This window comes from Somniosus microcephalus, chromosome 4 (genome assembly GCF_052327205.1).
Source record: "Somniosus microcephalus isolate GS21.2 chromosome 4, FLI_Smic_1.0, whole genome shotgun sequence".
Lineage (NCBI taxonomy): Eukaryota > Metazoa > Chordata > Chondrichthyes > Squaliformes > Somniosidae > Somniosus > Somniosus microcephalus.
Window position 1 is genome coordinate 203,658,361 of NC_140990.1, and position 26,557 is coordinate 203,684,917.

General features: G+C 46.2%; 1 protein-coding gene across 4 annotated transcripts in view; it reads right to left on the minus strand.

Annotated features, from left to right (window-relative positions):
* Positions 1–26,557, minus strand: part of pikfyve (phosphoinositide kinase, FYVE finger containing) — a 180,198-nt gene that overhangs the window by 20,929 nt on the left and 132,712 nt on the right. For 3 of the 4 annotated variants that reach the window (XM_085985715.1, XM_085985713.1, XM_085985716.1), the window contains 8 exons: positions 22,345–22,516; positions 22,022–22,200; positions 16,862–16,975; positions 16,662–16,770; positions 16,382–16,536; positions 15,690–15,780; positions 14,873–14,933; positions 13,891–14,046 (listed from right to left, as the gene is read on the minus strand). In XM_085985715.1, coding sequence (XP_085841841.1) covers positions 13,891–14,046; positions 14,873–14,933; positions 15,690–15,780; positions 16,382–16,536; positions 16,662–16,770; positions 16,862–16,975; positions 22,022–22,200; positions 22,345–22,516 — 1,037 coding nt within the window. The remainder of the gene's footprint in view (positions 1–13,890; positions 14,047–14,872; positions 14,934–15,689; positions 15,781–16,381; positions 16,537–16,661; positions 16,771–16,861; positions 16,976–22,021; positions 22,201–22,344; positions 22,517–26,557) is intronic. The other variant, XM_085985714.1, reaches the window with a different exon arrangement.

Below are 26,557 nucleotides of genomic sequence, written 5' to 3' on the forward strand. Positions count from 1 at the left end.
ATTAATGGAAAATATATATTCTGCCTGTTGTACACTTTGTCTAAGTAATTAAACCGGTTACAATCATTTTGCTCAAATAACATGCCGAGATATAGTACATACAGGTTGCCAGTTAATAGTAGGTTCATTCCATCAATATCAGTGCAAATATGCAATGCAGGAACAGGATTCAAAAATAAAAAACATTAAAAACAACTTTATTCAAGGTATTGCCCAGGTTTGTTTTTAAACTTGAGAATTTACAGAGCTCAAGCTGTTCAGCTCTTGAAAGCTGAAGATATGCCATTTTTAGTTAGTATTAAGAAAAATGAAAGATTGCACAATAGGTGATTTTAGCTAAGGGAAAGAGAAAATATGCCAAGCCTATTAAGCATGAACTTAGTAAAAGAAAAAATGGCCAAATTGCAAAATAATATTTCTCAGGTCTGATAATCAGAAAAAACGATGGCAGAAGTAATAGTTTTCAAACAATGGCTCCATACATTAGTGCTTTTTTGAGGGGGCTTGAAGGAAGAACGAAGTACAGGAGACTTTGGTTTATCCGGAGGTTGTATGTCCGGAAACCTCGATCTACCGGCAGAAATCAGGAGCCATTCTGTTAGGTTGTTTTTCTTCTCGTGGCTTTGTTTTCAACAGTCGGGCTCTGGAAAGTCTCTCTGAAGCTATTGCTGAGCTACAGAGACGCTTCCAAGGTACGGGCTGACTGTTTGAAACTGTTGCTAAGCAACAGTGTTTGTTGTCAGATACGGAGATGAAAACCTCCGTATGCTTCAACATTAACTTTGTATGTCCGGCAGTTTTGCTAGATCGGCAACAGCTCAGTCCCGTCGGTGCCGGATATAACAAAGTTTCCTGTATAAAGAAAGAATTTGAAGTTTATATAATGCCTTTATTATATCCTCAGGATATCCCAAAGTGCTTCACAGTCAATGAATTATTTTAGCAGTGTAGTCACTGTAAGTAAACATGGCAGCCACACATAGCAAGGTTCCACAAACAGCAACAAGATAAATGACCAGTTAATCGGTTTTGGAGGTGTTGATTGAGGGATAAATATAGACCAGGACATAAGTAGAAATTCTCTGCTCTTCTTCAAATAGTGCAATGGGTTCTTTTGGCTCCACTTGATCAGGTGGACAGGGCCTCGGTTTAATTTCTTGTCAGAAAGATGGCACCTCTGACAATGCAGCAATCCCTCAGCACTGCATTGAAGTGTCAACCGAAGTGTCAACTTAGATTACGTGTTCAAGTACCTGGAGTGGGGCTAGAACCCACAATGATCGTATTCGGAGGCAGGAATGCTACTGCCTGTACTAGGCCAAGCTGACACTGTATCTTTTATTTCTATAACATTTACCGAAATTAACATGTAAACACGTTAATTTATTTCATGAAGTATTTGAAAGTGAAAATAACCTCTAGTTTTCACCTCCCTCACTGGGAAACTTTGATAGAGACGACGGATTTCACTGTACCTGCTTACCCACCCTGTAGTGTATGTACTTTGCAGAAGGAACTATATTCTGCAGCCCCTGTATACTGCAGTACCAGTAGTTACCACCCCTGTATATAAGCCTGTGTAGTAACATTTGCATAGTACTTCCAGGTTGCCTCCATTCAGTAAAGACCTGTTATAACCAACTCCTGCAGTCCGTGTCTCAATTATACATGTACATAATACTGGCGACGAGCAGATACGAACTTACCTACAGTCTGCACCACCTCATGGGGATCCATCCCTGAAGCGAAGGTATCAGAGGTCGAGGCCAGAAGGAAGAAAGAAACGGGCGTCGACCGTGGGCATCCGCCTCTGAGTCAGCGGAGTTGAAGATTTGCAGGAGAGGCTGTCGAGAGCAGGGCTTGGTTATCCTGTCGATGGTGCTTCAGCTAATCGGGCTGGTGGCAGGTAGTACACTGATCCTTCCTGGGCTGCGGCGGTCTAGAGCTCGAGCGGGTGGCTTTGCAACGAGGCCGAGCAGCGCTGTCGGGAAGAGGAGAGAGAGAGAGAGAGAGAGAGAGGGTGGAGCACACAGGGCGCGGCCGGTGCTACGAAGCCGGGCAGCGTACAGACCTGAGAAGAGGGAGGCAAGTGTCCCGCAGGGTTGTTCAGACGACGGGGAAATAATAAAAATTAAACGCGCAGAAAGCCGCGAGGAGCTGCAGGTTGCCACGGGAACCGCGGAGAGCGGCGTTAGCAGCAGCGTGGGGGAAAGTGTGCGAAGACCATAGGGCGTCGCCATCAAGGCATAAAACGCCAGCAACAGCGCTAGCAACAGCGGAGAAGGCAAAGCGCGGGAGGCGCCATTTTGTTAACTCGGGGAAGAAGTCAAAGCGCGGGAGGCGCCATCTTAGATTTCCAAGATGCCGAAGACTGGCAATATCGCTGCCTTCGATAATGCAATAGAAGACTGGACCACGTATGTGGAAAGAGTCGAGGTATATTGCGAGGCAAACGAAGTAGCCGATGAGAAAAAGGCATCGGTACTGCTAAACTTAATGGGCGCAAGAACGTACGGCCTATTGCGGGACCTGATTACTCCAGCCAAACCGAAGGCGAAGAGTTTTATCGAAATTGTTGCTATCCTACAGGAACACCTAAATCCTACACCGCTGCTGATAGCAGAAAGATTTAAATTCCACAGGAGAAATCAGCATAAAGATGAGAGCAATGCTGATTACCTTACGGAACTACGCAAGCTATCAAAGCACTGCCAGTTCGGAGCAGGACTGGCAGATACCTTACGGGACAAATTTATCTGTGGACTCCTGAGTGAAGGAACCCAGAAGAGGTTACTCTCAGAGAAAGAGCTGACGCTAGATAAGGCTTTCAGCGTGGCAGTATCGTACGAAGCAGCAGAAAGGGGAGCTGCGGAAATACAGCAAAAGCCACAGGAATACGGCACCCACGAAATGACACGGGGATTTGCAAAATGTTATCGCTGCGGCAGAACAACCCATGACCAGAAGGACTGCTGGTCCACGGACAAAATATGCAGGCAATGCGGAAAGATGGGACACATTGCACGAGTTTGCAGGTCTGGGAAGAAGACCAGCGACAACAAAAAGGCTACTAAGGAACCGTACAGGAAAGTACAAAAGATGACGGACAGTAGTTCCGAAGACTAGATGAGCGATAGTGAATCCGGGAACAAGAGACTAAGCTGTCTCAAACTTCACAACGTAATCGCAAAAGAGGATCACCGAACCATTTAGGTCACCCTCATGATAGCAGGGTCCCAAGTCAAAATGGAATTGGATACAGGATCAGCTCTAACCATCATGAATCGACGAGACTACGAGCGGCTATTCTCACACATACCCTTGAAAGAGACATCCATTGTCTTGAAGACGTATACGGGGCAAAAAGTATACCCCAGGGGAAAAATAAGGGTGCCTGTCGAATACAACGGCAAGGAAATACAGAAATTGTATCTGTACATACTGCAAGATGGTGGACCACCGTTATTGGGACGTGAATGGATCAGAAAGATAAGTTTAGACTGGCACTCCATTCAGGCACTGACGGTGGCTCGTAAAAAGGATGACGACGTCACTCCTGGACGATTGTCAACAATCTTAGCTAACGCCAAAGAGGTATTTCAACAAGAACTGGGAACTCTTAAAGGCGTAACCGCCTCGATAAAAATAGAAGAGAATGCAATTCCCAAGTTTTTCAAAGCAAGGCCGGCACCATATGCAATTCGCCCAGCCGTCGAGGCAGAGCTGGAGAATCTGGAGAATGCAGGCGTGTTATCTAAGGTAGACTGGAGCGAGTGGGCGACACCCATCGTTCCTGTCATGAAGAAAACGTTAAACAATAAGTCTGAGGAGCCAAGGAAGGTTCGCATCTGTGGGGACTTCAAGGTGACGATGAACCCAGTCCTTCACACAGTACAATATCCTCTTCCAAGGATAGAAGATATCTTCGCCTCACTATCTGGAGGGAAGCGTTTTACAAAAATTGACCTAGCACAAGCATATTTGCAGATGGAGGTTGAAGAATCCTCTAGGAAGTATCTCACGATAAACACTCACAAAAGTCTTTACCAGTATAATCGACTGGTATTCAGAGTAGCATCAGCTCCGGCGATATGGCAAAGAGCGATGGAACAAGTCCTGCAAGGAATTCCGGGGACTCGGTGTTACTTGGACGACATCCTAGTGACAGGTGAAGATGACAGTGAACACCTTGCCAACCTAGAGCAGGTGCTCACTAGACTACGTGAACGTGGGCTACGGGCCAATCGCCCCAAGTGCGAGTTTTTTAAGAAACAGATATCGTATTGTGGCCACGTGATTGATGAAGAGGGGTTACATAAGTCCCCTGACAAAATTGAAGCAGTAGTTAAGGCTCCAGCGCCTGAAAATGTGTCGCAACTGAGGTCATTCCTCGGATTGGTGAATTACTACCATAAGTTTTTGCCGAATTTGTCCACAATTCTGCACCCACTGAACGCCCTACTACAAACGGGAGTAGCATGGAAATGAAGCGATGAATGTAAGCGGGCCTTTCAGAAGAGTAAGGACCTAATCACTTCAAGAGAAGTATTGGCTCACAACAACCCATCACTACCGATAAGACTGGCCTGTGATGCGTCTCCCTACGGCATTGGGGCGGTACTGTCACATAAATTCCTTGATGGTTCAGAGAGGCCGATAGTTTTTGCGTCACGCTCGTTAACCTCAGCCGAGCGTAACTACATCCAGATTGACAGAGAGGCCCTCAGCCTGGTGTGGGGGGTGAAGAAGTTCAATCACTACCTGCACGGTCAGAAATTTACTCTACTTACTGATCATCAACCTCTTATCTCCATTTTCAACCCTCAGAAGGGCGTACCGATAATGACAGCACAACGGCTACAGAGGTGGTCCCTTTTCCTAGGGGCACACCAATATGACATCGAGTACAAAGGAACTAAACAGCATGGGAATGCTGATGGATTGTCACGCCTACCGTTGCCAACGGTGGAAGAAGAACTTGCAGTGGATCCAGTGGAGATATTCCACTCGACCATAGTTGAATGTCTCCCTGTGACGAATGCAAACATAGAAAAGGAAACACGAAATGACCCGACACTGTCCTGGGTCTATGATTTAACGGTGAAGGGATGGCCAGCACATGGTGAACCACTGCTGCCAGCATTCTCGCCGAGAAGAGAACAGCTGTCAGTGTGCAGAGGAACCTTGATGTGTGGATCCAGAGTAGTAATTCCACCCAAATTGAAGGATAGAGTGCTCAATGAGCTTCATGAGGGTCATCTGGGAGGGGTAAAAATGAAGAACTTAGCCAGCGCGTTTGTGTGGTGGCCGGGAATCGACAGAGAAATCGAAGAGATGACCAAGAGCTGTACAGGATGCCAGAAGGTCCAAAACGCCCCACCACAAGCCCCTCTACATCCCTGGGAGTGGCCCTCATCTCCATGGCAAAGGGTGCACATTGATTTTGCTGGTCCATTTATGGACTCGATGTTTTTAATTGCGGTGGATGCACATTCAAAGTGGCCAGAGGTAATAAAAATGTCCTCAACCACCACAGAAAAAACTATCACAGTCTTACGAACCATATTCGCCAGGAATGGGCTGCCTGAACAGATTTGCTCCGACAATGGACCACAGTTTGTGTCTGAAGAGTTCCGGAGGTTCTTAAAGAACAATGGTGTTAAGCATTACACATCCGCCCCATATCATCCAGCCACTAATGGATTGGCCGAGAGGTTCGTTCAAACATTCAAGAAGGCTATCAAGGCAATGTGTAATGAAGATATACCCCTACAGCACAAGGTGGATAACTTCTTGTTTGCCTACCGGAATGCAACACATGCGGTTACCAACCAAACTCCAGCCATGATGTTCTTCAATCGAAGACTACGATGCCACTTGGATTTGGTTAAGCCAAACATCAGAAGAGATGTGGAGAACAGGCAGTTTCAGAATATGAATGAAAGGCCGACCAGGAGTTTTAAGATAGGTCAACCAGTTTTGGCCCGGGACTACCGCACAGAGAAATGGCAGCCAGGAACGATCTGTACACGGCAAGGACCTCTACTGTATACCGTGGACGTTGGAGAGAGCATTGTAAGACGCCATGCTGACCAGATTCTAGAGTCACTGGGAAACGTCAACTCCACACCACGATCTGATACACCTGGCGATGAAACCGAAGTACCAATTGCATCTACCTCAGAATCGGTGATATTGGAAGCAGACGAACCAAACAACGACATTGATCCCGACTCAACTTTGCCAGAAGAACCTGATACCCCAAAGAGGCGTTATCCAGACAGAATCAGGAAGCCTCCTCAAAGACTGAACTTATAATTGCTTAACTTCAACTAATGTATCTAGCAACTGTAATTGTAAATATGTTATTTCATTGTTAATCGAATGTTATGTACTGTTTAGCTAAAAGGGGAGGAATTGTAGTGTATGTACTTTGCAGAAGGAACTATATTCTGCAGCCCCTGTATACTGCAGTACCAGTAGTGACCACCCCTGTATATAAGCCTGTGTAGTAACATTTGCATAGTAGTTCCAGGTTGCCTCCATTCAGTAAAGACCTGTTATAACCAACTCCTGCAGTCCGTGTCTCAATTATACACGGACATAATACACCCACCAAGTTCTCATTGGGGGCTTTGCTTTCCTGGACTCAGTAAAGGCAGCTGTAAAACTTGTAAAAAGTTTGACTTGCCATTCTAATGTGATCAGGTCAAACATTAAACAACTACCTCCAAATTGGTGGAAAACTGGCTCTAAAGGTTTGTTCCTTAAGTGAAAAATGAGACCCAATTTCAGGTTGGCTGGTGAGTCAGTGAAGGTGGATAGGGGTAAAAAAAAGATCAAGTGTTACTTAAAAATAAGCCGAATACTTAGACTAATTGTAGGAGGAATATTCCCCTTGTACACTTCTGGATTGCTGCGTCACAATGGTTGCTATGGAGAAGTGCTAAAAGTAGGACAAGCTACATCCTAGAGAAGCAGGTGGGAGAATTGTCTTCAAACCCCTGTCTGTCACTTGCAGAGCAGCTCAAAATGACTGAAACAGCCTGCTCACACAATCACTTAACCACAAGAGATGAGTGACCACAGAAGATCAGGGACAGGACAGAAAACAAAAAAACACACTTTTTGTTAGATCCGTGTGTTAATGGAGACACGGAATGCAGGAGTTGATTTAACAAGTGTTTACTGAACAAAGTCTGGAGGTGAACTAACTATACAAGACGCTATACAGGCTTATATACCCGAGTGGTCACTACTGGTACTACAGTACACAGGGGCTTCAAAAACATAGTTCCTCTTAAAAGGTACATACACTACAATTCCTCCCCTTTTAGATAAATAGTACATAACATTTTAAGTAATCATTAAATAACATTTTTACAAGAACAATAATCTACACATTTGCTGAAGTTAATCAATTACAAATTCAGTCTCTCTGGAGGCTTCCTGACTCGGTCCGGATAACGCCTCGGTGGTGTAGTAGGTTCTTTTGGCAAGGTCGATTCGGCTTTAATGCCAGTGTCGGGTTCATCTGGTTCCAGTATCACCGGATCGGAGGTAGATACTATGGGTATCTCTGCTTCATCACTAGGCCTAGAGAGTTGTGGTGTAGGTTGTCCTTTTTCAGATGACTATGATCTGGTCAGCATGGCGCCTTATTATGCTTTCTCCAATGTCCACGGTATACATCAGCGGTCCTAGTCGTGTGCAAATAGTTCCAGGCTGCCATTTCTCGGTACGGTAGTCCCGGGCCAAAACTGGTTGACCTATCTGGAAGGTTCTAGTTGGCCTTTCATTCATGCTTTGAAATTGCCGGTTCTCTACGTCCCTTCTGTCGTTTGGCTTGACCAAATCCAGCCGGCATCTTAGTCTTCTATTGAAAAACATCATGGCGGGGGTTTGGTTTGTAACCACGTGTTGCATTCCTGTACGCACACAAGAGGTTATCTACCTTATGTTGTAGATTTATGTCTTCATTACCCATGGCCTTTGTGGCCTTCTTGAAGGTCTGGACAAACCTTTCAGCTAATCCATTGGTGGCGGGATGGTATGGGGCGGACATGCAGTGCTTAACCCCATTGTTTTTTTTTAAGAACTTCCTGAATTCTTCGGATACAAATTGCGGTCCATTATCAGAGCAGATCTGTTCCGGCAGCCCATTCCTGGCGAATATGGTCCTTAATACTGCGATGGTTTTTTCCGTGGTGGTGGAGGACATCTTTATTACCTCCAGCCACTTGGAGTGTGCATCCACCGCGATTAAGAACATTGAGTCCATAAATAGACCAGCAAAGTCGATATGTACCCTTTGCCATGGAGATGAGGGCCACTCCCATGGACGTAGAGGGGCTTGTGGTGGGGCGTTTTGGACCTTCTGGTATCCTAGACAGCTCTTGGTCATTTCTTCGATGTCTCCATCGATACCTGGCCACCACACAAACGCTCTGACTAAGTTCTTCATTTTCACTCCACCCAGATGCCCCTCGTGAAGCTCCTTTAGCACTTTATCCTGGAGTTTGGGTGGAATCACCACTCTGGATCCACACATCAAGGTTCCTCGGCACACTGACAGCTGTTCTCTTCTTTGCGAGAATGCTGGCAACAGTGGTTCGCCATGTGCTGGCCATCCCTTCACCGTTAAAATCGTAGACTCGAGAGAGGGAGTCGGGTCATTTCTCGTTTCCTTTTCAATGGTAGAATTTGTCACCAGTAGACATTCCACTATGGTCGAGTGGAACATCTCCACTGGGTCCACTGTAGGCGCCTCTTCTACCGTTGGCAACGGTAGGCGCGATAACCCATCAGCATTCCCATGCTGTTTTGTTCCTTTGTATTCTATGTCATATTGGTGAGCCCCTAGGAAAAGGGACCACCTCTGTAGCCTTTGCGCTGTCATAATGGGAATGCCCTTTTTAGGGTTGAATATGGAGACGAGGGGTTGATGGTCAGTCAACAAGGTAAATTTTTGTCCGTGTAGGTAATGGTTGAATTTCTTCACCCCCCACACCAGGCTGAGTGCCTCCCTGTCGATCTGGGCATAGTTACGCTCAGCTGAGTTCAATGAGCGTGACGCAAAAGTTATCGGTCGTTCCGAGCCATCAGGGAATCTATGCGATAATACCGCTCCCACGCCGTAAGGGGATGCATCGCACGCCAGTCTGATTGGCAGTGATGGGTTGTAATGAGCCAACACTTCCCTGGACGTGATCAAGCCTTTGCATTTTTGGAAGGCACGTTTACAGTCTTCGCTCCATTTCCAAATTACTCCAGTTTGTAGCAGTGCGTTAAGAGGGTGCAGAACCGTTGACAAGTTCGGTAAAAATTTATGATAGTAATTTATTAATCCCAGGAATGACCTTAATTGTGAGACATTTTCAGGCGCGGGGGCTTTTACGACCGCTTCAATTTTTTCAGGTGACTTATGCAACCCTTCTTCGTTAATGACATGGCCACAATATGATTTGTTTCTGGAAAAATTTGCACTTGGGGCGATTTGCTCGTAGGCCCCGTTCTCTCAGCCTCATGAGCACCTGCTCCAAGTTGGCAAGGTGCTCGTTGTCGTTTTCTCCTGTTACAAGGATGTCGTCCAGGTAGCATTGAGTCCCCAGAATCCCTTGCAGGACTTGCTCCATAGCTCTTTGCCAGATAGCCGGAGCTGATGCCACTCCGAAAACCAGTCGATTGTACTGGTACAGGCCTTTGTGTGTGTTTATCGTGAGATACTTTTTAAGAGGCCTCCTCAACCTCCATCTGCAGATAAGCCTGTGCTAAGTCAATTTTGGTGAAACGTTTCCCTCCAGATAGTGAGGCGAAAATATCTTCTATCCTCGGAAGAGGATACTGTACCATGTGAAGAACCGGGTTTACAGTCACCTTGAAGTCCCCACAGATGCGAATTTTTCTCTGTTCTTCAGATTTATCATTATTCAACGTTTTCTTCATGGCCGGGACGATGGGTGTTGCCCACTCGCTCCAATCTACCTTGGATAACACGCCTGCTTTTTCCAAATTCTCCAGCTCTGCCTCGACGGCTGGACGAATTGCGTATGGCACCGGCCTTGCCTTAAAAAACTTGGGAATTGCCGCATCTTCCACTTTTATTGAGGCGGTGGCGCCTTTCAGGGTTCCTAGTTCCTGTTGAAACACTTTGGCGTTAGCCAAGATTTCTTTTAATCGCCCAGGTATGACATCATCATTTTTTTTCTTACTGGTCACCGTCAGTGCCTGAATGGAGTGCCAGTCTAAACGTATCTTTCTGATCCATTCACGTCCCAACAACGGTGGACCACCATCTTGCAGAACGTATAAATACAACTTCTATATTTCCTTGCCATTGTATACAACAGGCACCCTTATTTTCCCTCTGGGGTATACTTTCTGCCCCGTATATGTCTTCAAGATAATGGATGTGTCTTTCAAAGGTATATGCGGAAATAGCCGCTCGTAATCCCGTCGACTTATGACGGTCAGAGCTGATCCTGTATCTAGCTCCATTTTGACTGGGGACCCCGCTATCGTGAGGGTAACCCAAATGGTCTGGTAATCTTCTTTGGCAATTACATTATGTAATTTGAGACAGCTTAGTCTCTTGTTTCCAGAGTCGCTATCGCTCTTCTGGTCTTCGGAGCTACTGTCCGTCATCATTTGTACCTTTTTGTACTTTTCCTTATTGACCTTTTTACTGTCAGCGGATTTTTTTCCAGATCTGCATACACGTGCAATGTGTCCCATCTTTCCGCATTGCCTGCATGCTTTGTCCTTGAACCAGCAGTCCTTCTGGTCATGGGTGGATCTGCCGCAGCGATAACATCTCTCGAAACCCTGTGTCATTTCATGGGTGCCGAAGTCCTGTGGCTTTTGCTGTATCTCTGCAGCTCCTCTTGCTGCTGCTTCGTATGATACAGCCACACTGAAAGCCAGTGTCAAATCTTTCTCAGAAAAGTAGTCTTTTCTGTGTTCCTTCGCTTAGGAGACCGCAGACGAATTTGTCTCGTAGAGAATCCGCTAGTCCTGCCCCGAATTGGCAGTGCTTTGACAGCTTTCGTAATTCGGTGAGGTAATCAGCGTTACTTTCATTCTTGTGCTGATTCCTCCTGAAGAATTTGAATCGTTCCGCTATCAGCAGCGGTGTTGGGTTTAAGTGCTCCTGTAGGGTATCAACAATTTCCTTAAAATTCTTGTCCATCGGTTTGGCTGGAGTGATCAAGTTTAGTAACAGCCCGTATGTCCTTGCGCCCATCAGATTTAGAAATACCGATGCCTTTTTATCATCCGCTACTTCATTCGCCTTGCAATATACCTCTACTCTTTCCACATGTGGTCCAATCCTCTATATCACTATCGAAAGCAGTAATATTGCCAGTCTTCGGCATCCTGAAAATCAAAAATGGCACCTCCCGCGCTTTTCCTTCTTCCCCGCCGAGTCAAGATGGCGCCTCTGCCGCTTTTTTTTTTTTTTTTTTAATATATATCTTTTAAAAAGTTTCTCCGTTACTTGGAGAACCGTTCCCGTCGTGGAGCGGACCCTCTGGGACTTTCCCCTCCCTCTGCTCGGTCCGAACGCCGACCTGCTTTGCAGCACCGGCCGCCTCCTGAGTGTTCCACCCTCTGTCTCTGTTTGCTTCTGCTTTCCGACTCGCTGCCCGGCCCCGCTGCAGAGCCACCCGATCGAGCCCCAGCCCGCCGCAGCCCAGGAAGGATCAGTGCACTACCTGCCACCAGCCCGTTTAGCTGGTGAAACCACAGTTTGTTTTTTTTTGTTTTTTCTTGCTTCGACCTTCGTCTGAGGAATCGATCTCCTTGAGGTGCTGCCGAATTGCAGGTAAGTTCGTTTCCAACTCGTCGCCACTGTTAGATCCGTGTGTTAATGGAGACACGGAATGCAGGAGTTGATTTAACAAGTGTTTACTGAACAAAGTCTGGAGGTGAACTAACTATACAAGACGCTGTACAGGCTTATATACCCGAGTGGTCACTACTGGTACTACAGTACACAGGGGCTTCAAAAACATAGTTCCTCTTAAAAGGTACATACACAACACTTTTGGAAAAAAAAATTAAAGGATCATGACCATGAAATAAAAGTACATTAAATCTTGCTTTCTCCATTTGTGGACAACATATTGCCACCATTTGAATTAAGTTTGAGGCAGATCAGTATTTCAGCACATAGAATCTGAGCTCTGACTAGATAAAATAATATAATTCATCAAAAAATTAAAGACGTATGTGACTTGAAATTTCTTTTGGATCAGTTTGTCCACCAGAGGCAAAGCCACAATTGCATATTAGGAGCGTTAATACGGGAGAAAATATTCGGAATGAGACGAACGATAGAGAGGAAAACAGATTGCAAACCAAAACAAGTCAGCTGTGTTCATTTTTCAGATTGATGTGCATCAAAATCAATCACACTTTGAAAGCAAAAAGAATGCCTTGCGTACATCACTAGTTCTAATTAACTATTTTTAAGTTCATCTGCACAGAGTGGTGCAGTTTATTAGCACACTAACTTTTTACCAGTTTGCATCCAGCCCAAAATGATAGAACCAAAGTCTGTCTGCCAACTTTAAGTGTCCTATGTGAAAGTAGTTTTACCAACTGTTGGTGAATGCAGTCCCACAGCACAAAAGAAAGTGTCCATATGTCACAGTGGGAAAATGAAAATGTAGCAGTGGATGATCTTCTGAGGATGGGGTTAAGGAACATTGTTGGAGAAAAGCACATGAAGCTTTCAAATTTATCTGGTTGATATATCTAATCAACACCCGCTTGACATCCTCAGCACTAACATCCCTTACCCCAATCAGGTCAAAATGTTAAAAAAAATCACGCTCAAGGTCACATCAAATCTACTTGTGTACAACACTGCAATGCATATTTGGATTTTAGTTAGCGCCAGACACAAAGCTGCTTTTAGGGGGGAAACTGCAACTCACTCTGGTATAGTGAGCTGGAGAAACAGGCTGAATAAGATCAACTTCACAAACTTCCGACTACAGGAAACTTTGTGCTATCCGGCACCGACGGGACCGAGCTGCTGCCATACACTCCAAACTGCCGTACACTCCAGGGCTAATGTTGAAACATACGGAGATTTTCATCTCCGTATGAATCAACAAACCCTGTTGCTTAGCAACAGCCTCTAAACAATCGGCAAGCGTCTCTGTAGTGTCTGTAGCTGAAGCTGTTGCTTAGCTACAGACCTTGCACAGCTTGACTGTTCAAAAAAAGCAAAGAAAAGAAACGAAAAGAATAAAAAACGGCTCCTGATTTTTGCCGGTGCCTCCAGCTTGCCGGACGGTTCGCCTCCGGATAACTCAAAGTTTCCTGTATTGTGACCTGAATTTACAAGTCCATTAGCAAAACAAGGAATAGTCATATAAGCAACAGCCTTCTGTTATTACAAGTTTATAAAAAAAGAATGAATCCCAGTACAGGAAACTTTGTGCTATCCGGCACCCACGGGACCGAGCTGCTGCCGTTGCCTTAAAACTGCCGTACTCTCCGGAGTTAATGTTGAGAGATACAGAGATTCTTATCTTTGTATTTGACAACAAACACTGTTGCTTAGCAACAGCTTCTAAACACTCGGGTGTGGCCCTAAAGCTCTGTAGCTGAAGCTGTTGCTATAGCTACAGACCTTGCACAGCTTGACTGTTCAAACAAAGCAAAAAAAACAAAAAGAATAAAAAACGGCTGCTGATTTTTGCCGGTGGCTCCAGATTGCCCGATAGCTCACCTCCGGATAGCACAAAGTTTCCTGTACTTTTTGGCATTTGTATTAAAACATTTTGCTACGCTACAAAAGTTACCACTACTCAATCTTTGACATACAGCAATGTAAATACGTCACTGATGCTGAAAAAACATTTATGAATTACCTACCGTCAGCATTGTTGGTATCTTGGTCACTGGTAATAGACACAGTGGGAATGATGGGCCCAGCAGACAGTTGCTCTGTGCATACATCTGGAGAGGAGGGCAACTGAGAATTGGCATTGTTTGTAGAGGCAGCTGCCATATTTGTCAATAAGCGATCCTCTACAAAACAAAATGTATTTTCATCAACTATGGCTTCAAAAGTTTGAGACCACAGACCTAAACTGTTTTATTCCATCTGCAAATTATTTTGAATAAACTTAAAATAAAAAGTCACCAAAATAAGGAGATTAAACTTATGCTTGAAGATTGTTTCCACCTAATAAATGAGTGCATGTTGTATTCAATAGTACATATATACCAGTGTGTGTAATAGAGGGACGTTTGATATAAAGAGAGCTGAGATATTCATTTTATAATGAACACAATACAACTTCAATTTCTGATCATATTGAAGATGATTTGGGAAGAGACAAAACTCAACCTTTTGGGCAGGGTGGTGGTGCAACATTGTGACACGAGATGAAAGTGTACATTTGCACCCTCAATTGGCAGTTAGCACAGACATGTCATTGTGAGCACACTCTCCTTGTAGGAATGCCCCTGGCTTACCCCAAGTCCAGAGAATTGAGATGTAGATTGGCAGAGCCAAGAGAGTGAAAGACTTCCAAAATTGGGAAATTTAATCAGCCAAAACTATATAGCCTACCAGCACAGAGCACTGGTAAGCTTCCTGCAGTTTGAGACCAGCTCCTATAAAGGAGCAATAATAGCAACTAAACATTGGATATACTAGAAACTGTGCAATTAAATACTTCAAATACCACAGAGGCAATCTACTGGGAAGTGAGGCGGCTTTACTAATTAAGGATATGATTATACAGCTATAGTACGGAAAGTCTTTGATGAAAGTGGTGTTTTTGTTTAAGTTCAGACATAATAAGGGATCTTTCAAGCTGATCAGATTTTTAAAATGGCCAAGTCAAACCTTTGTCTCCATTCTGTAATCCTGAGGAAGAATTTCGTGGAGAAGTATCCAGTACACTGTTCTGTGAAAGGCAATAAAAATACACCAATAAACAAATGGAAGTTAATAAAATATGTTTGGAAGATCCACAAATGGTCTGGTCAACAGTGAGTTCATTAAAAGTCAGATAATTGGCACCACGTAGTTATAGAACATTTTGTTTAGAAAGTGCTATACATTTGATTGAATATTAAAATTCTATACATCAAAGATGTAAAACAAAGATGGATACCCTAAAACCCACACAAGACCACAAACTAAAACACAAAATAATCAACATTGAGAGCAGGCTGAATTTTCTAGCCAACTCAGTCTAGTTTTCAACAGTCTGCACATAAGCAACATGTTAAAATGATATGCAAGTTGTCTGAGCAAGCTTAGTAGTGCCTAAATTAATCAGCATTTTTGGGGGAGAAAGTGAGGGGTGAGGAGGGTTTACAATTTGAGATTTGGGGCTCAATAACCTCTCAAGCAATCAGAGTCATGACTTCAGAAAAAAAAATTCTAATTGCCTGCTACAAGAAGCAATGCAAATGCTCTCAGCAGTCCAATCATTGGAAAAATTGATGGGAAATGTGTCGCTCAGATTCAGAAAAATCACTTTTGCTTTGCTGGTAACAACTTGTAGGGGGCAGAAAAGAAAGAAGGGTCACCTCAGGACAGCTAGACACTGAAGCAAAGAGGGCCTAAATGCAAACTGTAAATGGAGAAAAAGATCACTCCAGAAGGTGCTCATTGACTTATTTGTATTAACTCAATTAGTCAAGAAGTTGAATACCTTGGTTTCTTCAGTTGACCTCAATCTGCCAGGACTTGGTGGCACTGTTGGTCGCTTCCGTCCTTTTTCTTGTTGAAATAGGTCCTGTAGTCTACAATAAAAAGTGTTTTTAAAAATAATTTATGGTGCTGTGCTATAAAATTGAATAGTGCCTACTGCACTACCTAAACAGAATGACTCCACGTGGCAAATTAAGACATACTAACTCTTTAGTAATTGCATCAACTAAATTAGACAGTTGCCAATTAAATAATCTTGTCAATCAATGGCTATGACTCCACATGATATACCTTGTAAATAACAGACCGTCACTACTACTAATGCAGAAGCAAAATACTGCAGATGCTGAAAATCTGAAATAAAAACAGAAAATGCTGGAAATACTCAGGTCAGACAAAATCTGTGGAGAGAGAAACAGAGTTAATGTTTCAGGTCGATGACGTTTCGTCAGAACTGGAAAGAGTGAGTATTTCCAGCATTTTCTGTTTTTATGTCACTACTACTAATTGATTTCATAATCACTCCTCTCAATTTTATCCCGTCTTACCTGGTATATACTGATGCACAATAATGCAGTTAAAATACAACTATCTTCAGTGGTCACTATGTATTATACAATTGTCTATTATTAAAACCCATCACTATGAACTATACCAGTATTTGAATAGTGATTAAAGTAGCCCCAACCCCACCTGTTATTCCAAGCCTGTAATAACTCGCACAAGTTCTGTTTCTTGGTAATTAAGCAATCGTCCACAAGTAGCAAATGCTGAGGGTTGTCGATTGGGGATGACAGCAACCTTGCCTGAGTTTTCTCAAACCAGTTTCGAAACTCTGCCTCTTCCATCTGCATCAACAAACAATACACTTCAGCCACCAGAAGGAATAAGGTTTAAATATAAGGAAGTTGGCATTGTTTCAAACATGATTTTACACATGCGATGATCAAACTAGTGTGAAAAAGATAGTTACTTCTTTCTGTGCAAACAAATCTTCAATTTTTTCTTCTCTTGTTTTGTTGAAGGTATCAGTTTTCAGGGAGACAAGGCGATCGTCTACTGTTAAATAGATCTGTGATACCCTAAATAACAGATGTTTTTGTTAGCAATCATCTTAATAAAACTAGTCCTACACAAGCAGAAGGAATTGTTTTCCATTGGGTTCAAACTTACTTTTGTGAAAACTCCTTCAAGTCCTGGATAATCAATTGCTTTGATGGCATTTGATGTTTGATATATATTTCTAGTGGTGGAAGGCAAATTTCAAGCATCCTAATGGGGGCAAAGCTGATTGACAAATGTGTTAACTTTTTATTCTATCAACAGCAGCAACAGCAAATCGATTCTAAAAATTAGTATCCGAGAAATGATGCAATTAAATATGTTTAAACTGCCACTAAAGTAACTCGTAATCAAAAAAAAAAAGGAAAAAATAAATCACGAAGCTGGACATAGGAATAATATGCTGTGATTTCCATTAAAAGTCATGGTTTTAGTTGGTGGGTATAAATATTTTTGTAAAATGGTCATTCCTTGTTAACAGTAGGTGGAAGGGAGCGGGTTCCAATTTCCTTACACACAGGGTTATTCTTTCTGGCTGGAACAAAGCAGTGAATTTGAATCCTTCTGACTTCTTCATATTCTACAGGCTTCAGCACAATTCTATTCTGTCCACAAGGAGCTTTCACTGCAGTTTTAGAAGTGCAGGATGAGCAGTCATGTTCCATTATGTACAGGATATTGAAGTTAGTTAAGATGTCACTATTGGCCACAATATTATAGGGTTGGGTTATTACACAGCCACGGTACTATTTTGGAGGCAATGAACAAGTCAGACCACTTCAGGCCAGTAAACACTTTTCTGAATACTCTAAATAAGAGAGTTGGGGGCAGAAATTCAGTTGTTAGCGCCACCCGTTAGCGCCTTAAGAGGGCGATAAGTGGGGCGCAAAGCGGCTAGCACCCGGGCGCGGTGAGGCCTGCGCCTCTCGCGGCATTGAGCGGACATTTAGCAGCGGCGCAAAACCGCAACGCCCACTCAGCTGCGCGCAGATCCTGACATCATTTCATGGTGCAACGCCCTTGGGGCACCCCGAACCGGAACTTCAGTGGCGCCCCCCTCCTTTCCGCCTGGCGCTCCCAGCGACTGGTTGACTGGAACGGTTCCCAGTCGCTGTGGGGCTGCTATTTAAAGGGGGCTCTTCCTGGCTTCTTAGTGGTAGCCATTTTTCGACCACTCCTTCTGTGAGAGAGAGAGAGAGAGAGAGAGAGATTTGCAGAGAGACAAAGGGAGAGAGCTTTCTGCATTGAGTCAGCGCTCGCAGAGGTACTTCTGGCTTCGGCCCAGAACTTTGCAGTTGGTTTGATTTTTCAGTGGCATAACCTTGAGTGGCCGCATACTATGGGGGCTGCAATGGGTGGAAACGTTGGGTTTCTCCATTGCATTGAGAGGGCTCAGAGACGCCAAGAGAGAGTGCCAATCATGGCCAGACGGAGGAGGGCCAACAGGCGTCGGCACAGGAGGCCTTACCCTCCCAGGGTATTCCGCCAACAGTTCTCCTACCTCAGCATGTCTGAGGAGCAGTGTTTTCGGAAGCTTCGATTCAGCAGGGAGGTGGTCACGGAGCTCTGCCACCTGCTTCAGCCAGATCTGCAGCCTCAACTGAGGAGCAGGACGTCTCTGTCAGTGGCAGTGAAGGTGACAGTGGCTCTCAACTTCTATGCCACCAGCTCCTTCCAATCCACTACTGGGGACATTGTCAATGTCTCCTAGTTCGCGGTGCATTGTTGCATCCGCCAAGTCACGAATGCCCTCTTTAAAAGGAGAAGTCAGTACATTTCCTTCCCCATGACCCTGGACAAGCAGCAAGAGCACGCAATGGGATTTGCAAGAATAGCGGGCTTCCCCATGGTCCAGGGTGCCATTGACTGCACGCATGTGGCTTTGCGGGCGCCGCAAGAGAATGCCGAGGATTACCGCAACCGGAAGGGGTTCCATTCGTTGAACGTCCAGTTGGTGTGTGACCACAGACAGCTGATACTAGCTGTCAATGCCCACTTTCCAGGCAGCAGCCACGACGCCTTCATCCTGCGCCAGACTTCTGTGGCAGACCTTTTCGAAGCCCCGGCTCACCCAGGAGGCTGACTTCTCGGGGACAAGGGCTATCGTCTGTGCACCTGGCTGATGACACCGCTCCGTGCACCCAGCACCCCTGCTGAAGAACGATACAATGAGAGCCATCAAGCGACCAGGAACATCATTGAGCACACAATCAGCGTGCTAAAGCAACGGTTCCGCTGTCTGGACCATTCCGGGGGAGCCCTTCAGTACTCACCTGAGCAAGTCTCCCATTTCGTTGTAGTGTGCTGCATGCTGCATAACCTGGCAATCCTCAGGACTCAGCCACTGCCACCAGACATTGGAGCACCAGCAGAGGAGGAGGAGGAGGAGCACCAAGACGGGAGGGAGGCACAAAGTGCAAGGGCCGTCCGTCAGCGGCTTATTGCAAGTCGGTTCTAGGCCCCCGAGGGAATGGCTTGTGCCATTGAAAGAACATGAATGGAACCATTCTGCAACCTCTGAGCCGGTCAAGGTAACAAATAGTTCAAAGAGCAAACATGCACAATCTGAACAAAGACACTTCTTTATTTAACAAACTGTGTGCCCTTCCCGCATGACAAAGTAATAGAGAGAAACCCCCAAAAAAGCAGTCAGACACATAACTGGCTCTCACAAGCTGGAGACAATGAACAAAAGAGTTAACAAAAATGACCACGATCCTCGGCCTTCACTAAAAAAATTAACAGCATTTTGCCACACCTCCTACTTTTTGCCCTTCGAGGGTGATCTGCTTCGCTTGCGAGATTGGCCCCTTCCCACCCTGCAGCTCCTCCGCAATGGGACCCCAGTGGCTGCAGCAAGGCTGGGGGAAGGCTGCTGAGGGTCAGAAACTGAGTCGGCAAATGCCCTTGGGGGACAGCCTGGGCCAGCTCTGGGCCTGGAGGGCCCGGCTGCTGACTGCTCCAACTCTGCATGGGCGGCAGCAGTCTGTCCTACGGGTGGTGGCAGCTGCAGTGGAGAAGTGAGTGTGTTGGCAGCAGGAATGCTGCCATCCTGACAGAGGACAGGCACTCTCTGGTCGGACGACACACTGGCACTCCCACGGGGCAGCACTGCAGCATGCGGAGCAATCTGCTGAAGCAGACTGCTGGCCTTCTGCGGTGCGCCGAGGGCCCCGGCGATTCGTGCCCGATGCAGCGAGGGTGGCAGCAGTCAGTGCTCGTGTGGCCTCAATCTGCGTCTGCATCAGACCAGCCACTGACTGCAGTGCACCACTAAGCACTTGCGTGGAAGCCGCCTGTGCTGCACTGAAGTCCTGCAGACTCCTTGCCTGTACTGTACCGAAGTCCTGCAGACTCCTTGCCAGTGCTGCACCGAAGTCCTGCAGACTCCTTGCCTGTGCTGCACCGAAGTCCTGGCTCCTTGCCAGTGACTCAATGGAATCGGGCATCCTTGCCACTGCAGCCATGAGCTCAGTGTGCCTCTGCTCCGCCTGGGCGCCAATTTCAGCGAGGAGCCGCACCTCTTCTGCGCTCACTGTAGCAGGACTGGAGGCCAGACTCCCTCCGGGGAGAAGGCCGCCAAGCTTCCCTACCCCCCCCCCCCGCATTGCTGCAGCCCGCTGGGCCCCGGAGCTTCACCCTCCTCAGACCCTTCCCCCCTACTCCCCTCCAGGGGAGGCGTGTCCCCATTATGGCCATGGGCTGCCTCGGCTGAGGGTGGCACTGATGGTCCAGCTTCCTCTTCCGCCTCGCCTTCAGAATCACTCAGTGGCAGCTTGAGGGCCCGCCTCCTCACCTGGCGAATCAGCATCTGAAAGCAGGGAGGTACAAGAGTTGCTTTAGCGTGAGGACAGGGCGGCAGCGAGGGAGGCATGAGTGCTGCAATGCACTGTATTGGTTCGATAGTGGCAAAGGATGCTGGTGTGAGGCACAAGTGGAAGGAGGTCAAAAAAGTGATGACCTTACCATTGCTCTCCAGTGGCGACGGGGCCAATCATCCGGCCTGCCATAATGCGCTGGACTCGCTGCTCCAGATCGCTGAGGTCTTTAAGGTGAGGCCGGCCTCCCCCGGTCCGTTGCTGCTGCCTCCTGTTATGGGCCAGCTTGCCCTGCAAGAGAAAGGACGGGCTCGGAGTACAGTGTGAAGCCCTGATCTTGGCTGCACTGCCTCCCATGGTCGAATAGCCCTTACAGTGTGTAAAGTGCCGAATGTGCAAAGTGCTGAATGTGTGTGTGAGTGTTTCATGAAAGGCCCATAGGAATTGGTTGAGGGCTGGGCATTGGGGCTTTCAGGACCCTTTGGCCATAAAGTGAGGTGCACATGCAGGGATGAAGAGGATACTGAAAAGGGAACTCACCCGGACGACCCGAGTGAGGTCGTTGAACTTCTTCCTGCATTGCACAGGGGTCCTAGGCACCATGCTGCTGGAGGTCACTCTGTGAGCCACCTCCCTCCAAGCTTTGCGGTAGTCGGTGGGCAGCGGCCACCTGCCACTGTCCGGAAACAGGATAGATCGCCTGCGCCAACCAGAACCTACAGGGCCCCCTCACTGAACCGCTGCGCTCGCTCCCTGGCCCTCTCCATGGTCCTAGGCGTTAGAATGTGGCAGCAGGTCTGTCCAGGCCGAGAATCAGGACTCTGATGTGCAGGGTGTGGCTCAATCCAAGATCGACCCTCCCCTTTAACAGCTGACCGGCGCCAGCGTGTCTGCGTGCAATCACTAACTGGCCGCACCTGCGCTGCGCCCGCCCTCGGTGGTAGCGCCTCGCTTCTCCGGCTTAGCGCCTTAGGACAGTCGTGCAGCGCCTGTTTTAGCTCTCCAAGTACCTCCTGGGGCGAAGCAGGTCAATTTAGCTGTAGGTGGCGATAATTTGCGCCGGGCGCTAAGTTTCACGCCCGCTCGAGTAGAACGCCCCAAACGTGGCAATACTGAATTTTTCCCACTTGGTGTTTCACAAGCAAGGCAAGTGATTGACAAAGCACATCATGTAACAAAAAACATTTGGACATACAAGATTATAATTAGACAGATGCATTTTTTTTACTCAAGTGTTTTTATATCAATGTGTGAGTTAATTTACTAAATGTGCCATACCCACAAGACGATTTGCATGAAACTATAATATGGAACATTTCACATCTTCCATTATGAACAATCAACTATTCAGCATTGAAGATTTATACACTTTTCTGAACATTAGATTGTTCCAAGAAGTTTTATCAAGCAAAATTTTGATTATAAGCACTGTAGATTGGTCTCTTCTAGTTACCTGAAGGAAGCAACCATCTGATTGTAGGAGAAATACTGGTGATAATCATGATGCATAGAGTGACCACAAGGCTCTGCATTTGCTCTACGGGTATACTGATGGCCATAGAACCTTAACTCCAGATACTTGGCAAAGGACATGGACCAAGAGTCCCTGGAGAGCGGAACCACTGGAGTTACCTACAATAATACACAATATATTATACACTGTAAAAACAAAAATCTATACACATCTGTCAGAACACTATTTAAATCCTGTAATATGTAATAAATGTTTAACCTTATGAAATTGTTATCTTCAGACAAGTGATTATTCTGGAGTACCTGTTTACATATTCTGCACCAAGAGTAGGTTAGGATTGTGTGTTGGTAGCCAGGAACGGGAGAATCCAGTTCTTTTAATACAATCTGTACACAGCCATTACCATGCACAAAACGGCGTATATGATGCACCATAGGTGTTTCACAGAACACGCTGGGACACTGATAGGAGGGTCTGTAAAGAAAAAAAAATATGGAAATGTATCAAAACTTAAATATTTAAAGCCATAAAAGGTTTTGTGGCTCATAATTTGTTATTATATGGGATTTTGGAATTTTTGTTCATGTTTTGGGATCCCATTCCATGATTCTGTCCAGTTTTGCATGAAAACCACATAGCAGTGGCTTTGCCCATAATTAAATGTTTCCAGTTTGCCACAAAGGTTCAATTGTGTCTGTTCTGCAAAATTAAGCACATTGGCCCGTAGTTTCTGATGGGAGGCATCCGCACGCAGGAAGCCTCCTATCAGAAAAAAATCTACGCCCTTATCTGAGGGCTCCCGAGGTCCGGAGACTTCCGATGCTGGGCCTCTCCACAGTCGAAATGCGCAGGGCCCACGCGGTTCGCAAGCATCCCTGTGATCACGTGGGCCAGGCGAGAAAAATGAAAGAAGGGAATCTCCCATCATACTTTTGACAGATAGACCTATCAAAAGCATAAATGGGGATCACTGAAAAAAGACACTAAAACAGTAAATAAAATTTTTTAAAAACCATCACGTTTTTAAAGAGTTAAAATTACACTAAATTAAATATTTTAAACAATTATCTTCTTCAAAAACTTTAATTTAAGGTTTTTTACAGGGCTAAAAATAAACTTACCTTTTTTAAAAAGTATTTTAAAATTATAAATGAGCGCAAAAAAAAATTTTTTTATTTTTTTTTTTACTTTTTTTAAACTCTTATGCTGGTAAAAGCAGGCGTAAGATTTCTAAGGGTTTTCAGCGGGTGGAGGTTCTGCAGAAAGCGGAACTCTCCCCCCCACAGAGGCCCTTTTCTTGTGCAGGCGTCCGATCTGTCGAGCATTCTTGGCAGATTGGAAATGCCGGTTTTCCGCACATGCGCTTCGCAATTCTGATGTCCCTACGGGTGTGCACACAGTTCATACACACCCGTAGGCATCGGAATATATGGGCCATCATCTATTGCCAAGAACTGAAGCGCAACAAAATAAAATCCTCAAGTCATATGTATGCAAACCAATAAAGAAATTACCAGCAAATCCCTTACCCCATTAAGCACATTCCTTATTCTAATAATGACTTAGTTCATGATGTAAAGTTTAATAATTTGTTGTAAAGAAACAAGCCACTCGAGTTATCCTGACCAATTAGCTACAACAAATTCCCACGGTGTTGTAAAAATTGCTTTATGAATGGGTAAGAATATTTCTCGCATGGGTTGTTTTGTGCATTTGAGGAAGTCCTACATGAAAAGATAATTCAGAAACTGTAACCACGAACATAAGCCACAAAAGTACATCAGCAAAACACTGGTTATCTCTTAAACCAGGACTGGTAACTGCAAATATAGGTACTGTAAAAAAAAAAAAGAATTTTTAAGAATAGGAAAATTAGGCCCAACAACCCAGTCCCTTTACATAAAAAACCTCAATTTTTAAATTTTACATAGAGACAAACATTAAAACATCTTAAAACAAACCAATTACACCATAATCCAGCAACAGTTAATAGACTATAGTCTAAAAATATAATTACGGTATAAAGCACTGAATTTATGAGGTATCAGCCGAGCATTGAATAGAGGTCACGGGCAGAATTGTTCATTAGTAATGCAGTAGTCATTTATAAGACTATACAGTTTTGGATATCTATAGCAGCACAAACGGAGCTCATTAAAGAATTGCAAAAATAGCTAAAACTTTGTTGGGTTATGGTTTAACAAAGTTTTAAAGTGAATTCGAGAATCCCCTTAATCTTTGAATCAGCAGCAATTTAGGTGACAACTCAACAACAGATCTTAAGTGACTAACACTAGAAGGTCTGTCAAAAGGTCATCGACCTGAAACGTTGACTGTTTCTCTCGCCACAGATGCTGCCTGACCTGCTCAGTATTTCCAGCATTTTCTGTTGTTATTTCAGATATCCAGCATCCACAGTATTTTGCTATTGTAACATTAGAATGTTGGTGGTAATTCATTTATTTAGGACCATAGTAAGGTATCATTAAGTAAAACTCAAAAATGAGTATATTCAACCATGACCAACTGCTTTCTAGTTATAATTTTGATGGTTACAGCAACACAAGGAGGCCTAGAAATTCAGTATAGCCACTTTTGGGGCGGTAAAGTCGGGCGGTCGCTAAAGTTAGCGCCCGCCGGAAAGTGCAGGTCAGTTCGCCGAAATTCAGTAGATTTGGACAAGAGTTTGGGCGAGTGCTGAAACTGGCGTTGCACTCCTATCTTTAGGCGCTAAGCTGGCGGTGCGGACTGATAACGCCGAGGCCGGGCGCAGCGCAGGTGCCGTCATGTTTTGATTGACAGCAGACACCCTGACGCCGGCCAGCTCTTAAAGGGGGAAGGGTCGACTTGGTCTGCAGCCACGCCCTGGATAGTGGAGCCCTGCAGCTAGGCCTGAACACTGCTGGTGGACCCAAATAGCGCCTGAAGCCATGGAGAAGGCCCGTGAACGAGTGCAGCGCTTCTCCCAGCATGCTTTGAGGGTGCTGGTTAGGGGGTTGGAAAGGTACAAAGAGATCTTGTGCCCGGACAGTGGCAAGAAGGCTCCCAGGAGGCAGTACAGGAGAGCCTGGAGGAAAATCGCCCACAGGGTCTCAGTCAACAGCGATGTCCCCAGGACTGGTGACCAATGCCGCAAGAAGTACAACGACCTCACTCGGATGGTCAAGGTGAGTACCCTTTCCAGTGTCCTCCTCATCCTTGCATGTGCACCTCACATTATGGGCAAAGGGACCTCAAAGGCCTAAAGGCCAGCCCTCCTCCCGCAGCTATGGCACTGGCATGATCCTCAATAGCACTTTCTGCACTTAACACACTGGCCAAGCTATTCGACCATGGGAGGCAGTGCACACAACAGGCCACCACACTGGCCAAGCTATTCGACCATGGGAGGCAGTGCACACAACAACAGGCCACCACACTGGCCAAGCTATTCCACCATGGGAGGCAGTGCACACAACAGGGCACCACACTGGCCAAGCTATTCCACCATGGGAGGCAGTGCACACAACAGGCCACCACACTGGCCAAGCTATTCCACCATGGGAGGCAGTGCACACAACAACAGGCCACCACAATGTACTTAGAGGCCGTCCTCTCTCTTGCAGGCCAAGATGGCCCGGAATTTGAAGAGCCAGAATGTCACCGGGGGAGGCCGTGCCCAGTTCCAGGAGCTCAGTCAGCTGGAGGAGAGCGTGGCTCGACTCATGCGTGGCCGGGTGACTGGCCCTGTTGCCATTGGAGATGCCGACCCTGTGCTGCGACCCAATGGTAAGGACATGACCGTTTGGACCTCTCTCGTTCCCCTAGCGCATCAGATCTACATCCTTTGCCACTGTCCGACCAATGCGCTGAATGCCACCACTCATGCCTCCCTCGCTGACGCCCTGTCCTCACTCTAAAGCTACTCTTGTGCCTTCCTGCTTTCAGCTGGTGAGGAGGAGGTCCTTGAAGCTGAGAGTGCCAGTCCCTCGGAAGAGGAGGACGACGAGGACCAACAGGAAGGCGGCACATCGGGCGAAGCCTCATCCGCGCCAGGGGATGGCAATGGAGGGGAGACGTCTTGCCTGGAGGAGAGCCAGGGGGAAGTGCTGCAGGGGGGTGTAGTTCCTGGGCCCAGTGGCGTCCAGGCACGTGGGAAGGGTCGGGCAGAACGGCGGCCTTCTCCCCAGAGGGGGCAAGTGTTGCAGGGGAGGCCAGTTCCTGGGCCCAGTGGCGTCCAGGCACGTGGGAAGGGTCGGGCAGAACGGCGGCCTTCTCCCCAGAGGGAGAGTCCGGCCTCCAGTCCGGAGACGGTCCTCGCCCAGGAGGTGCGCCTCCTAGATGAAATGTCCGCGGATTCTGAGCGCCGCCACAAGGAGTTCATGGGGGTTGTGGGACAGTTGCCTCAGGCCATTGAGTCCCTGGCTCATAGTGTGGCCGCTTTCGGGGACTCACAGGCCAGGGGTGTCGAACAACTCGCGGCAGCACAGGCCAGGGGTGTCGACCAACTGGCGGCAGCACAGGACAGGGGTGTCC